At 42.9% G+C, this 16,051-nt stretch overlaps 1 protein-coding gene across 1 annotated transcript in view; it reads right to left on the reverse strand.

Annotated features, from left to right (window-relative positions):
* The window catches only part of LOC115462226, a 43,729-nt gene that overhangs the window by 13,740 nt on the left and 13,938 nt on the right, over positions 1-16,051 (reverse strand). The window contains exon 3 of the mRNA XM_030192235.1: positions 11,461-11,522. Coding sequence (XP_030048095.1) covers positions 11,461-11,522 — 62 coding nt within the window. The remainder of the gene's footprint in view (positions 1-11,460; positions 11,523-16,051) is intronic.

Consider the following 16,051-nt stretch of genomic DNA (forward strand, 5'->3'; position numbering starts at 1 on the left):
GGGGCATTAAAACCTCTTTTCTTCTGCTGGTCACTCCCCTCTCTATACAGCCTAGCAACCTTCTAGTTAACTTCCACTGCCTTGTCACACTGTTTCGTCGCCTTCAGATCCTCAGATACTATCACCCCAAGATCCCCCTCTCCGCCCGTACCTATCAGACTCTCATCGCCTAACACATACATCTCCTGTGGATTTCTACTCCCTAAGTGCATCACTTTGCATTTCTTCGCATTGAATTTTAATTGCCAAACCTTAGACCATTCTTCTAGCTTCCGCAGATCCTTTTTCATGTTTTTCACTCCCTCCCGAGTGTCCACTCTGTTACAAATCTTTGTATGATCCGCAAAAAGGCAAACTTTACCTTTTAACCCTTCAGCAATGTCACTCACATGTGTTCCCAGGAGAGTAGTTTTGGGCACAGTGGTAAATATATGCGCTTCCCTTCAAAAGTTAGCATTTTGGAGCTAAAAATAATCAATTATTATAGCAGCTTCACTCACTCCAAAAAACAATATAGCTAGAGATATCATTAAAGTGATTCCCTTTTTTTTTTCTGGACCATCAGAATTGTATGCCCCCCCCCCCCCCCCCCCCCCCCCATTCAAGCTCACTCTTCATAGCAATATGGCATTAGTATTCCTCATGGATCCTCTTTTTCAATTCAACTTATATTAAAATCCTCATTTTTCAAAACAATAATCTTCCAAACAACATGTTTAAATTCCCAATTTTTATAAAGATTTCGTATGCAAATGTTTAGCTCAAACAGATGCAGCAATCAGTGGGAGCCCAACACAAATTCATGTAATGCCAACTGACTGTCGCAAGGGGATTAGCCCACCTCAGTTTACAGCATCATAATCTACAATTAGAACAAAAAAAAAGCTATTAGATAACAGGATTTATAACAAAAAAAAGACTCCCAGTGTCAAGAATCCTACTCACTTGACCAAATTTACCATTTTCTTCTCATAGTCTTAAACCACAAAAATTGCGACAGTTTATTTCATCATTCAGATCTCTTCCATGTGACTCAGCCAGTCAATCAGAATCCAGGTAACTCAGGTAACCATCATCCATTCAAGCTCCATGTCCAAACCAAAAGGTATGACAGTATTAAGATGAAATATCCAGTGTTGTTCCTTATAATTCATGCATTCTTCAACACACACAAGCACTGTTGGTTCAGCATTAGCAAGATAAGTATATGCCTGGAGACATTAGATGGTGTATCATTGATTCGGTAGCTGTAATAAAGTATGTTTTGATAGGGAGGAGGTGGTTTGACAAATGATTGAAAAGTATATATGACAGGGTTATGGACTTGGGACAGCTGTGCGCTGTGAGAGCTTCAGTAACCTACACCATGACTGTCTTTCCACCTTACGTGGAATATTTGTACATCACTTTTTTTTAAGGTATTACAGCTACCATTTGCCTCGTTCCCTATATATTTTTTGGTTACACTCAGGGTAGGAACATATACATAACATAGTAGATGACGGCAGAAAAAGACCTGCATGGTCCATCTAGTCTGCCCAAGATAAACTCATATCTTGAATTTGTACCTGTCTTTTTCAGGGCACAGACCGTATAAGTCTGCCCAGCAGTATTTCCCGCCTCCCAACCACCAGTCCCGTCTCCCATCACCGGCTCTGGTACAGACCGTATAAGTCTGCCCTCCACTATCCACACCTCCCAACCACCAACCCCTCTTCCCCCCACCTGCTCCGCCACCCAATTTTAGCTAAGCTTCTGAGGATCCATTCCTTCTGCACAGGATTCCTTTATGCATATCCCACGCATGTTTGAATTCCATTACCGTTTTCATCTCCACCACCTCCTGCGGGAGGGCATTCCAAGCATCCACCACCCTCTCCGTGAAAAAATACTTCCTGACATCTTTTTTGAGTCTGCCCCCCTTCAATCTCATTTTATGTCCCAAGTGCCAGCTAACTACTGTTAAGGCAATTCTCTGGGTGGGACCAGAATTTTCAAATGATTTAACTTCCAAAATTGCCCTAGAATATAAAAAATAAACTTTCCTTGTTGTAATATAAATCCAGATATTCCCAATAATTATATCAGAGAGCCTACAGTCATTTGCAGGTCGTAACAAATGCTCAGGTAAATAAGGAATAATCAGTTGGGCAACATGTGGGGGAAGCTTCTCCATAAAAGTCCTAGGAATTAAAATCAAGACCTTAAAAAACTTCTTATAACAAACTGGCAACCAGTGATAACATAAATACAATGGAGTCACATGATCAAAACGATGGGTCTTCCTCAACAATCAAATTGCAGTATTCTGCAAAGTTTGCAACTTCCTAAGACTGGCAGTAGACAGTCCCAACAACACCACATTGCCATAATCAAACTGACACTTAAATAAAGCATGCAAAAGAGTATGGAAAGATGAAGTTGAAAACAAGAATCAATGAAGAATACCATAGCCCTATTGCTTTGAAGAGTGAGCTTGTATGGGCTACATAATTGTGATGGTCTGAAAAAAAAGGGAATAAATGTTTTTATTTTATTTATTTTTAGGATGTGCATGAAGTTGCTATAGTATTTTATAAAGTATGCGTGTATACACATGGAAAGTGATTCTATAAGTTGGTATCTTGTACTAGTCTATTCTATAAAGGAACAAAAAGGTGCCCTATTCTGTAAAAGAACGTAGCCTGAGTATATACATGCTTAAAAGTTAGGCACGAGTGGTTCCATCAGCCACAGAGCTGGTGTAAATAACTGTGCAAAAAAGGAGAAAGAATGCCTCACGGATCACTACAGCAATAAAGAAAAAGTGAGATCCAAAAACAAAGAGAGGCCAAGATGTAAAAGTCACATCAATTTATTATCAAAAGTATGAACAGTCATTTTTATTTTTATTTATTTATTTGTTGCATTTGTATCCCACATTTTCCCACCTATTTGCAGGCTCAATGTGGCTTACATCATACTGGAGGTGTGTTTGCAGTCTCCGGTGTTTACAAATACAGAGTGATGTTGAGATGAGGTAAAGTTCATGTGAGACAGCCACATAAGGCCGTTGAACAGTCGGAGAGTTGTGTTTTGTGCATTTTGAATTCTAGTGTTATTGTGTTGCAGAGATCAGGCATTTGTTGGGTTGGTAGGGTATGCCTTTTTAAAAAGATAGGTTTTTAGTGTTCTCTGGAAGTGTAGGTGGTCGTACAAGGTTTTCATGGCTTTTGGTAATATGTTCCACAATTGGGTGCTTATGTAAGAAACGTTGGATGCGTAGGCTGATTTGTATTTGAGTCCTTTGCAGCTTGGGTAGTGCAGGTTTAGGTACGTTCGTGATGATTCGGATGTGTTTCTCATAGGTAGGTCGATCAAGTCTGTCATGTATCCCAGGGCTTCACCGTAGATAATCTTGTGAACCATTGTACAGATCTTGAAAGCAATGTGTTCTTTAATTGGGAGCCAATGTAGTTTTTCGCGGAGGGGTTTTGCGCTATCGTATTGGGTTTTTCTGAAGACAAGTCTGGCTGCTGTATTCTGAGCGGTCTGGAGTCTCTTTAAGGTTTGTTCGTTACATCCTGCATAGATTCCATTGCAATAGTCTAAATGGCTTAGTACCATTGATTGTATCATTGAATGTTTCCCTCTGGAAGTATTGTTTTACGCGTTTGAGTTTCCACATTGCGTAACATTTTCTTTGTTGTGGATGCCACTTGGTTCTCTAGTGTTAGGTAGCGGTCTATTGTGACGCCGAGGATTTTCAGGCTGTCTGAGATAGGGAGGGTGTGATCTGCTGATAATTGTGGGGTTGTCCACGCTGTGTTGAGATGAGACGAGACAGTGTGTTTTTTCTTTGTTGAGTTTCAGTTGAAATGCATGAGAAGTCATCAATATTTGGTGACACAGGACTCGACACAGCTGTGTTTCAGCATACAAGCCTATATCAGGAGTGCATTACAACTATGTATGCTATGAATCCAGCATGTATGTTGTAGTCAGGAAAAGTAACAAATTTATTCGCAAATCCAAGCATACGTTTTGCTGAATGTCTGAGTTAGTTCCAACATCAGCAGTAGGTATCTGACTGCATCAGTAACAGACTCCTGGCGCAAGCTTGTATGCCAATACACATAAGAACATACGTGTTTCCTCCTATTTGTTTTAAAAGCATTTCCATGCAATTTAATTCAGTAACTTCTTTAGCCTTTCCTCATAGTCGTATGGGAGCAGATCCTGTTCTAAAATCGCAAATGCAACGTCTTATAAAAAAGGGGTTTTATTTAAAGTCGAGATTGGTGAAGAAACTGCATGATTTGTTGAGGCAAGAGAACTTTAGGAAGATTGGGACATTCCCTTGGAGCAATGCAGGTTGCACAGAATGCAGCGGCTCGCATGCTATTGAGGTGGTGGTGATTTGATCATATATCACCAGGTTTGAAGAGGCTCCACTGGTTACCCATCTCATGGAGAATTCAGTTCAGATCTTGACTTTGGTTTACAGAGCATTGCATAAGGAGGCTCCATTGATGATTAGGTCTTTCATTTCATTTATTTCACTTACTGTACCGCCCTTACTAACTGGCAGACCAAGTGGTGTACAGACTAAAATTTACAAACAAACAAAAACAGTAAGAAAAGAACTACAATTTTGGATAGGAAAGAAAATCTCAAAAACTCAGCAAAAGTCCTGAAAAGGAGGAAAAAAAGAGGTGGTAGATGAATCACAAGGGGCTGCAGGAATCAGGGAGTGGGGAAGGGGATGTAAGGGGCAGGGAAAGGAAAGCTAACCCAGATAGATGGACACCACGCCTCTATGCAGGGTTAAAGACAAGAGTAAAAAGCCGGGTCTTCAAAGCAATTTTAAATTGTTTCAGTGATAGTTCAGCACGTATAGCTAAGGACATGGTATTCCAAAGGAATGCTGCAGCAAAAAAGAAAGCTCTGTGCATGGTCAATTCAAGAGTTGCCTGTTTTGGACCTGAAAGAACCAGGCAATGATCTTTTAGGGATCGAAGAACATGGGATGGGGAATAGGAGATCATTACAGAAGATAAGTATTCAGGAAGACCTACCCAAAAAGCCTTAAAGGTGAGAAGTAGTGTTTTTAGTGATGACCTTGGAGAAGAGGAGAAAAACGTGGTCAAGCAATGGGCATGCCATAAAAGTCTTATGGCAGTTCTTTATGCTCGGTGGATAAGCTGTTATTATATGTCCCTTCTTTTCACCAGATCCGACAAGGCCTATAGAGCAGCCATTTTGAGGGTTACGGGGGAGGTTTTGTGAAATTCTCTACCACTTGAGTTAAGAAATATTACTCATTCTTTACATTTTAGGAAGTAATTGAAGGCTTATTTGTTGTTGTTTTTAGAGCTGAATGATTTTGATTTCTGTAGGAGTTTGGGTGGAGGTTCATGGATAGTTACATTTTATAAGATCATTATTCTGATTTATGTTTTTATCTGTTTGTGGATACATAATTTACTATCCAGCTTATTTTCGAAAGAGAAAGACGCCCATATTTCAACCCAAATCGGGAGATGGGCGTCTTTCTCCCGTGGGCGCCCAAATTGGTATAATCGAAAGCTGATTTTGGGCGTCTTCAACTGCAATCTGTCGCGGAAACGACCAAAATTGACGGAGGCGTGTCGGAAGCGTGGTGAAGGTGGGACTGGGGCGTGGTTATCGGCCGAGGAGAGATGGGCGTCCTCGGCAAATAATCGAAAAAAGAAAGGCGTTTTTAGCACAAATTTGGGTCACTTTTTTTGGACCCTTTTTTTTCACGAACAAGTCACAAAAAAGTGCCCTAAATGACCAGATGACCACCGGAGGGAATCGGGGATGACCACCCCTGACTCCCCCAGTGGTCACTAACCCCTTCCCACCCAAAAAAAACAACTTTAAAAACTTTTTTTCCAGCCTGTATGCCAGCCTCAAATGTCATACCCAGCTCCATCACAGCAGTATGCAGGTCCCTGAAGCAGTTGTTAGTGGGTGCAGTGGATGTCAGCCAGATGGACCCAGGCCCGCCCACCCCCCCACCCCCACCTGTTACACTTGTGCTGGAAAATGGGAGCCCTCCAAACCGCCCCCAAAACCCACTGTACCCACATGTAGGTGCCCCCCTTCAGCCATATGTGCTATGGTAATGGTGTAGAGTTGTGGGCAGTGGGTTTTGAGGGTGATTTGGGGGGCTCAGCACCCAAGGGAAGGGAGCTATGGACTTGGGAGGTATTTTAATGTTTTTTGTTATTGTTACAAGTGCCCCCTAGGGTGCCCGGTTGGTGTCCTGGCATGTGAGGGGGACCAGTGCACTATGAATCCTGGCCCATCCCACGGCCCAATGCCTTGGATTTGTTCATTTTTGAGCTGGGCACCTTCAGTTTCCATTATCGCTGAAGAATGAAACCGCCCAGCTCAGATCCGCACAAATCCGATGCATTTGCCCAGCACAAACCGTATTATCGGAAAAAAAGATGGACACCCATTTTTTTCAAAAATATGGTTTGTCCCGCCCCTTCTCATACCCGTTCTCGGAGATAGACGCCCATGGAGATGGGCGTTCATGTTCGATTATGCCCCTCCACGTGTGTAATATTGTAAGCTGCACAGCGTATATGTTGTGGGATATACATTTTTTTAAATAAATAAAATACTAGCAGAACTTGAGATGTATCATCTTAGTACTAGGTTTCAATTTGCAATTTCCAAGTTTACTTCATTGACTGTATTTGGTTATTTTACTATTGTTATGCTGTTAACAAATTGTAACTTTTATATTAAATTGAATCTGCTGTACACCGCCTTGGGTGAATCTCTTCATGAAGGTGGTTAATAAATCCCAATAAAGATATGCACACACATGCACATAAATACCATTATTCTAAGCATTTACATATAACTGTTAGTGCTTAGATCTTAATTGTCTTACCTCTCTTCTAGGTAAAGCTGATGGTACCACATAATCTTTCAGATTCCTTCTTCTTTCATAAGCTATCGTGATAGATTTACTAGAAAAATGTTCTAAACTCTGAACGATGTACCAATTATTTTATTGCAACCTCTCTAGACATGTGAGTGAATTTCAATGTGTATTCTAATTTGTCATCTTTTCTTGGCCTTTCCTTTTTCTATGCTTAATACTTGGTGATAACACCTACTCACATAATCCTGTGGGTACCCTTTTTCAATAAATCTTCTATTCATGTCTATCAATTTAGCTTTAAAAACCTCAATATCTGAGCATAATCATCAAAGTCTAAGGAACTGGCAATATTTATTTATTTATTTATTTTATTGCATTTGTATCCCACATTTTCCCGCCTATTTGCGGGCTCATTGTGGCTTACAAAGATGTTGCATTTGCGATTTTAGAACAGGATCTGCTCCCATACGACTACGAGGAAAGGCTAAAGAAGTTACTGAATTAAATTGCATGGAAATGCTTTTAAAACAAATAGGAGGAAACACTTATGTTCTTATGTGTATCGGCATACAAGCTTGCGTCACGACTCTGTTACTGATGCAGTCAGATACTCACTGCTGATGTTGGAACTAACTCAGACATTCAGCAAAACGTATGCTTGGATTTGCGAATAAATTTGTTACTTTTCCTGACTACAACATACATGCTGGATTCATAGCATACACAGTTGTAATGCACTCCTGATATAGGCTTGTATGCTGAAACACAGCTGTGTAGTAATGGAAGTACAATCTGTTATAACATAATTATGGTTACATTGTAAGGAGTTAATTTAAAACAAGGTCCAAGTATCGTTGAGGATAATAAGACAATGGAAAAGAACAACTAAACAATAGAAGAGCAACTCCAACTGAAGTTTCAAAATTTAACAGTTTATTCACTTCACTTGGTTTGCTGTAGATGCTCAAAGAAAATCTAACCATTTTCAATATCTTATGAGGATGTTCAAAAGTGCAATCTCAGAGCAATGAAATCTGAAACTCTAAATCTGAATCTCTTTTTTAATAAGCCTGTTCCCACATAGGCAGGATGCAGCAGAGGGAAAGTTTTTGGTGCTGAGGACAGCAGAGTGCTTACATCACTGATGCTGCTGGTGACTCACGGGAAGATTGGAGGAGTACAGCACTGCAGGGAGTGGGAAAGGAAAGAGAGATACTGGAACCATGTATGTGAAGGAAATAAAAGATGCCGCACCCTCAGATTGGAGGGGGGGAAGTAAAGGATAAAAAGCTGCCGCATTGCATGTGGGAGGGGGCAGGAAGGAGAGAAATACCAGATTGTGGAGGGGGGGGAACAGAATTTGGATGATGGAATGGGGAAGAGAGGGGTAGAAAAACTGGATCCACAGGGAAAGAGGTGAAATGAGAGATGCTGGGATGGGGGGTGAGTAAAGGTGGGAAAAGAGAGAAATTGGATGGATGGGTGGGGAAGAGAGTAGGAGATAAGCTGGACCCAGGGAAGGGAGTGAGTGAGAGGTTAAAGGGGGTAAAGTGTCGTGGATTTGATAGTCAGCCTTTCTGTGGTACAACCAAAGCAGTTTTGAGAGAGAGAGAAATGCTACACCATGGGGAGGAGGCAGGGGGAGAGAGAGGGAGAGATGCTGGTACCAGGAGAAAATTGAAGAGTATAGGGTATAGGAGAAATTGAAGAGAGGGGGAGAAGCAGGATGAGGGAGGAACAGGGACACAGAAGGGAGATGCTGGACAGTACAGATAGGAACACAGAATGATGGTGGACATGGAGAGAAAAGAAATCTCAAAAGGTCTGGAGACCCTGGAAAGAACAGAAGATAGAAGGGATGTGGAGAGTTGAGGTGAGGGTGGGAATGGGAAAAGGGGAATAAAGTAGAAAATGAATGGGACTGGTGGGGAGAAGGGGGACAAAGCAGAAGATGGGTGAGGCTGGAGTGGAGAAGTGGAACAAAGCATCAGATGGATAGGATTGGGGCATGGGAAGGGAAACAGAGCAGAAGATGGATGGGAGTGAGGTGGGGAAGAAGAGGAACAGAGTAGAAGATGGATGGGACTGGGAGGGAGGAAGAAGTGGAACACAGCAGAAGATGAATGGAACTGGGAGGGGGGGGAAGAAAGGGAATAGAGCAGAAAATGGATGGGACTGAGGGAAAGAAGGAGAACAGAGCAGAAGATGGATGGGACTAGAGGGAGAAGGGGGACAAAGCAGGAGATGGGTAAGACAGGAGGAGAGAAGGAGAAAAAGCAGCAGATGGATAGGACTGGAGCAGGGGGAGGGAAACAGAACAGAAGATGGATCAGACTGAGGTGGGAAATAAGGGGAACAGAGAAGAAGATGGATGGAACTGGGAGAGGGGAAGAAGGGTAACAGAGCAGAAGATGGATGGGACTGGGATGGGGGGAAGAAGATACAGAGCAGAAGATGGATGGATGGGGGGAAGAAGGGGAATAGAGCAGAATATGGATTGGATTGGGAGGGGGGAAAGAAGGGGAACAGAGCAGAAGATGGATGGGACTGCAAGGGGGGAAGAAGGGAAACAGAGCAGAAGGTGGATGGAACTGAGAGGGGGGAAGAAGGGGAACAGAAGATGGGACTTGGGGGGAGAAGGGGAACAGAGCAGAAGATGGATGGGACTGAGGGGAGAAGGGGAACAGAGAAAGTGACTAGGATTTGGGAGGGTAGGGGAACAGAGCAGGAGATGGCTGGGACTTGATGGTTGAATGGGAGAGTGTTGAGGAGTAGAGCAGAGAATTACGGATGGGAGAGATGGAGTGGAAATTTCAAGGGTATAGTGAGTACCCTTGAAGGGTATGAGTGGGGGTATGTTGATGGGTTGGGAGAATGAGTGAGGGTATGAAATTAGGGGTAAGAGAATTGGGGTGAAGAGTGGGGAAAGATTGAGACTGTCAGGCATATTTTCAAAGCACTTAGCCTCCCAAAGTTCCATAGAAACCTATGGAACTTAGCCTCCCAAAGTGCTTTGAAAATATGCCTGTATGTGAATGCCCTGGAAGAATGGAGAGAGAATGAGAGGCATTGAAAAGGGATGGGGGTACTGAGGAAGGATATGAGAGGAAGGGAATAGGTCTCCCAAGGATGAGTGAGGGTAGAAATAGTGATAAAAAGATGGTGAAGGAGATACAGTAGGATATAAGGTATAGAAGAATGGCCTGGAGACAAGAAAAGGAAGGAGAGGCAGGGATGGAGCTGGGAATGGTGAGGGGATGAGAAGCGAGAGTAGATTGAGTACAAAATATGAAAATGGGGGATGAAGGAGGGGAATAAGAAACTTAGGAAAAAGAAAGACAGACAGAGGGGAAGAGAGGGAGATGAGAAATGCTGGTGGGTAGATGAGAGGAATACAAAGAACTAACCCATCTGAAGATATTTCTCTGGAAGGTGTGAAACTACTTGCTATCACTGTCAGCCATTTTGCCTCCCCCAATACTGCATTTCTACATCTAGAGCCTGTGTATTTCTAAGGTCCACATTGGGGAAATGAGAGAAGTGCAGAGTACAAAGGGAGGAAGGGAGAAAGATCTGGGCTTTGTAGAAGAGAAAAGGGGAAGGTGCTGATGTCAGGTCTAGGGAAGGGGTACAGGGAAAGTGTGCTCTCTGAGGGGGCATAATGAGAGAATTTTCCCATTATTGACTAATTTCAATTTTAAAAAATGATATATGTCTATGGGTCTCATTTTTGAAAGAGAATAACGCCCAAAAAGTGGCATAAAACGGCAGATAGACGGTTTTCTCGCAAAAACAGCCAAATCACTATTTTCAAAACCCATTTTTAGAGGTTTTTCTATACTGTTTTCTATGCTGTAGTGCATCCAAATTACAAAGGGGGTTGTCAGGGGTGTGTTAAGAGTGGGATTTGGGCATTCCTAACACTTAAAGGTTCTTCTGCCATAATGGGGCAAAACAGAAACATCCAAGGCTAAACATTGGTCTAGACCTGTTTTAATAATGACCAAGCCACAAAAAATGCCCTAAATGACCAGATAACCACTGGCGGAATAAAGAAATGACACCTCTTACTCCTCTAGTGGTAACTAACCCCTCCTCCCCCAAGATGTGAATGAAACAGTGCATATAAGCTTCTATGACAGCTTCAGATGTTATGGCCAGTCCTATTAGAGCAGCAAGCAGGTCCCTGGGGTAGCCTAGTGGTTGGTGCAATGCACTGTAAAGGAGACCCAGACCCAAATCCCACTGTAACTGGTACACTTGTGGTGGAAAGTATGAGCCCTCCAACACCCACAAGACCCACCAAACACCATTTCTGTTGTGAATTCTTCCACCTACCCCAAGGCTCTTCTCTGTTCCACACCTTCATGACCCCATACAAAGGTCTCATAGATCCTCCATCCTTGTAACCAAAGGGGTGGCAATACTGGATTAGTTCTTATAAAAACATTGGTATTCGATAGTTCCAAATGACGTCATTCTATTATCCCAATCCAACATTCTATTAACACGTTCTTTCATCATAGCATACTTTTATTGGATCCTGCACTTACTTGTAACTTCTTGAAGTCTCGAAAACAGTGAGGTGGGTAGCAGAGTGACTGACGACTTTCACCTGGGAAATAAGGAAAGACGTTTAAAGAGGAGTCACAATTTGTAATGTAGGATAGACCCTCTTGTTAGGTATTTATGCTCAGCTTGGAGGTTTTTTTTTGGCTATTCTATTTGGGAATTCTTGAAAGGAGTAGTCAGGAAATATAACTCTGAATGTTGGATAAAATCCCATCTACAACCAAAATGTTGATTGAAATTTATTATTGGTTTATTTCCTGCCTTTCTGAAAGAGAATTCAACCACTGCAGGGTACAACAACTAACCTAAGCTAGAACAGCAGAAAGGCTGATGAGCTTTACAGGTGGAGTGTAGAATAAAAAATAGGGATGAGTAGCCAGAAAATGTTCATTTCATGTTGTCTCCCATGTTGTTTTCAGTAACCTTTGTTCATTTTTCTTTTCACCTTACGTTGTCGTGAGAGCAATATAGTAACATAGTAACATAGTAGATGATGGCAGAAAAAGACCTGCACGGTCCATCCAGTCTGCCCAACAAGACAAACTCATATGTGTATACCTTACCTTGATTTCTACCTGCCTTATTCAGGGCGCAGACCGTACAAGTCTGCTCAGCAGTATTTCCCGCCTCCCAACCACCAGTCCCGCCTCCCATCACCAGCTCTGGCACAGACCGTATAAGTCTGCCCTCCACTATCCTCGCCTCCCAACCACCAACCCCTCTTCCCCCCACCTGCTCCGCCACCCAATTTCGGCTAAGCTTCTGAGGATCCATTCCTACTGCATTGAGAGTGCGTGCTTTGTAAATAGTGCATACTCTTTCCTGATAGTGTGTGCACGTGCAATGGCTCGCACATGCAGGCATTATAGGGAAAGAATAGCATTCTTTCCAAAAGAGTGTGCCCTCCTTGCATATAGGAAGCAATTCTTTAAACAGCGCTCAAAAATGAGTACTAAAAAGAATTGTCACTCAGTGCTATTCCGTAAAGGGTGCACGCCGTTTATTTATTTTAAATCCTTTTTATTGATGGTAATTGCAAAACACAACACTTACATCATGGCAAAACATCACAAACTTATTCCAATAAACAGTCAAGGTCAACCAGTTCAACACCATCATAACATTTTCCCCCCTGAGTTACTCCCTCCCCTCCCCTTCCTTCCCCCTGGTCGACATTTAGCAATATAACATTTCTTGTTTAAGTCTGCTTGATTTTACAGCACTCAGCCTCTGGGATACACTCCAAATCTGGCAGTGACCCCATCTGACTCCAGCGCCCACTTGGGGCCTGTACTCTTATGGCCCCCCAGTAAGTGATCAACATCTCAAACAAGTATGGGCCACTGCTCATTAATCCCAGTTTTCCAGTTGCACATCTGGGCCACTGTCAATGTCAAACCCTTATAAATGTCTCCAAACATCAACCTCCCAGTTCCCTTTGGCTAACAACGTGTGAGGCAACTAAAGAGAGGCCAACCGACACTATCAACTAGTGGATTTCGAACCAAACCCTACACTTCTGAACCCTCTCCCTTCAAACCACCCTAGCCCCCTTCCACCCCTCCCCCCCTGTGTTTCCATAGTGCACGCCGTTTATAGAATAGCTCTTACTTCTGATTCCCATGTCTTAACTTTGGATGCCAGACTTATGCCTGCTGAAACCTGGCGTAAATGCTGGTGCCCAAGTTAGGCACACTGACCTAGTATTCTATGTATGCAATTTTTTTTGAATGCCCCAGACACACCCCCTTTTGAGATATATGCTATGGGATGTTGGCACCCAGCATTATATTTATTTATTTAGATTTTGCTCATACCCTTTTCAGTAGTAGCTCAAGGTGAGTTACATTCAGGTACACTGGATAGTTCTCTGTCCCAGGAGGGCTCACAATCTAAGTTTGTACCTGAGGCAATGGAGAGCTAAGTGACCTCTGGATTGCAAGACCGGTGCTCTAACCACTAGGCCACGCCTCCACTAGCAACATTCCATGTAGAATCTCAAATAGTAGCAACATTCCATATATTTATTTATTTAGATTTTGCTCACACCTTTTTCAGTAGTAGCTCAAGGTGAGTTACATTCAGGTACTCTGGATATTTCTCTGTCCCAGGAGGGCTCACAATCTAAGTTTGTACCTGAGGCAATGGAGGGTTAAGTGACTTGCCCAAGATCACAAGGAGCAGTGGAGGGATTTGAACCGGCCACCTCTGGATTGCAAGACTGGTGCTCTAACCACTAGGCCACTCCTGCAGCGCACAGCTCAGTTTGCTCAGTGCCCGGAGAGTTGGCTCCTATGACCTCTTTTATATATTAGTATGTGCAGATTGTGAAAGAGAAGACCAGTTGTGAGCAGAGTAAACAAACTCGGCTTCTTCAATTTACATTTCTGCATCTTTACTAGAAGCCTTCTCTGCTAGGCCTTCTCCACATCTACAGATGGCAGGGGTGGGGAGTCGGAATGGAGACAGGGCAGGGACTGGGTGAGATTTGCCAGGAAGAGTATTACCTGGCGCATTCTGCATTTCCACCCTAAGCCCAGGGCCAGTGCAACCAGCAGGCAAGATTAGGCAGCTGCAGTCAAAAGCAAAACAGCTAACAGGAATAACACCAAATAATCACTAAATGTGATCAGAGAAAAAAGTAAGGATTCTAATAGTGGTATTGTAATCCTGGGGGACAAATGACCTGGCCAACAACAGCACACAAACTGCAGAGAGCTTTCCAAAAACTGGGGATAGGGCTAAAGTCTTTGGTTCAGGCGGTAGCTTTTTCTGAAGTACTTCCTACCTATGGAAACAGGGAACCAGCGGAGCTGACAGGCGCGCGGCTGCTCTCTGCACCCTCCAGCAGCATGCACCCAGGGCGGACCGCCCATCACCGCCCTGCCCTCGGTACACCACTGGGATGGGGCAATATACTGAAAAAGAAAAAGCTATACTGTAATAATGAGCTACATCTATCTGTGACAGAAAAAACTAGCCTTGGGGATAAATTCAGACAGTACTTTTCTCAGCATTTAAACTAAGGGGTGGGAGTGATGGAAAAAAAAAACCCAGGCAAATTCAGGAAATGACCTCCAGCAAAAGCAAAAGTGTGACAGCAGTTGAGAAGATGATGTGAATATAAAAAAAAACACCTAAACAACTCGTTCATGGGCAACAAATGGAAAGCAATGAGCACAAACGCTTGTAGTTTAATTAAAAAGGTTCAGGATTTGCACACCCTGATGTTTGAGGCAGACTTGGATATTGTTGCTATCAGCAAACCATGCCCCCCATCCCACACAGAAAATGTTGTGTTTTTTTTCTGTTCATTTTCATTTCTTAATGGCATGAGGTATGTTGTTGTAAACAGCTCATCCTTAATAAATAATCCTCATACAGCGGTACTGTCATACTGTATGCTTATAGATAATACATCAGACGCATAATGTAATACATAGAATAAATTGCAACATTAAGGCACTGATATCTCAGGCTACCAACTTATTCCCTCTTTTCTTTTCTTGGGCGCTACCAGGTCATATAGCCCAGGCTGTCCAACTGTCCTGGAGAAAGCAAGTGACTGTTCAAATTAAAAAAAAAAAAAAAAAAAAAGGATAAGTACATAAGCATCGCCATGCTGGGACAGACCAAGGGTCCATCGAGCCCATCACTCTGTCACCGACAGCAGCCAAAAGAACAAGCAATTTGTCCAGCCCAACCTAGAAATACTGTATTCCCTCATCCATTCAATAACATTCTATGGCTTCTTCCTCCAGGAAGCCGTCCAACCCTTTTTTGAAGTCCGCTAAGTTAACCGCCTTAACCACCTTTCCCGGCAGCAAATTCCAGAGTTTAACTACGCGTTGAGTGAAGAAAACATTTTCTCCGATTCATTTTAAATTTACCACACTGCAGCTTCATCGCATGCCCCCTTGTCCTAGTATTTTTGGAAAGCGTAAACAGATGCTCCACATCGACCCGTTCCAAGTTTGACAAATAGCATTTAAAAAGTTAAGGGGCCCTTTTACTAAGCCGCATAGGCGCCTATGCATGCCCAATTTGTGCCAATTCACAACTACTGCCAAGCTACCACGTGGGCCGGGCGGTAATTTCATTTTTTATGCACGCCGGAAAATATTACTGGCGCATGTCGCTAACCGGGTGGTAATCAGCATTGTATGTGTGCCGATGATTACCGCTCGGTTAATGCGTGAGTCCTTACCGCTAAGTGAATGGGTGGCGGTAAGGTCTGAGGCCCAAAATGGACATGCTCCAATTTTCATTTTGCCGCACGTCCATTTTCAGCCCCCCAAAAAGGCTTTTTTACAGGCGCACTGAAAAATGGATCCGCGCGTGTATATATGTAGAGAGTGATGACCCCTGCTGGCTCTATCCAGATAGTGAGGTGCAGATTGGAGGATTAGGCATTCGGGGGGTAATTCTATAAGGAGCCCCCTATATTTAGGCTAGAAGAATGCATGTAAATACCGGTATTCAAGTCATATATGTGTTTATCGCCATATATATGCGTAAATGACCATTTCCTGGATATGCACTATTCTGTAAGTATTTTATTTTATTTTTATT

The sequence above is a fragment of the Microcaecilia unicolor genome, chromosome 2, assembly GCF_901765095.1.
Source record: "Microcaecilia unicolor chromosome 2, aMicUni1.1, whole genome shotgun sequence".
In the NCBI taxonomy this organism is placed as follows: Eukaryota; Metazoa; Chordata; class Amphibia; order Gymnophiona; family Siphonopidae; genus Microcaecilia; species Microcaecilia unicolor.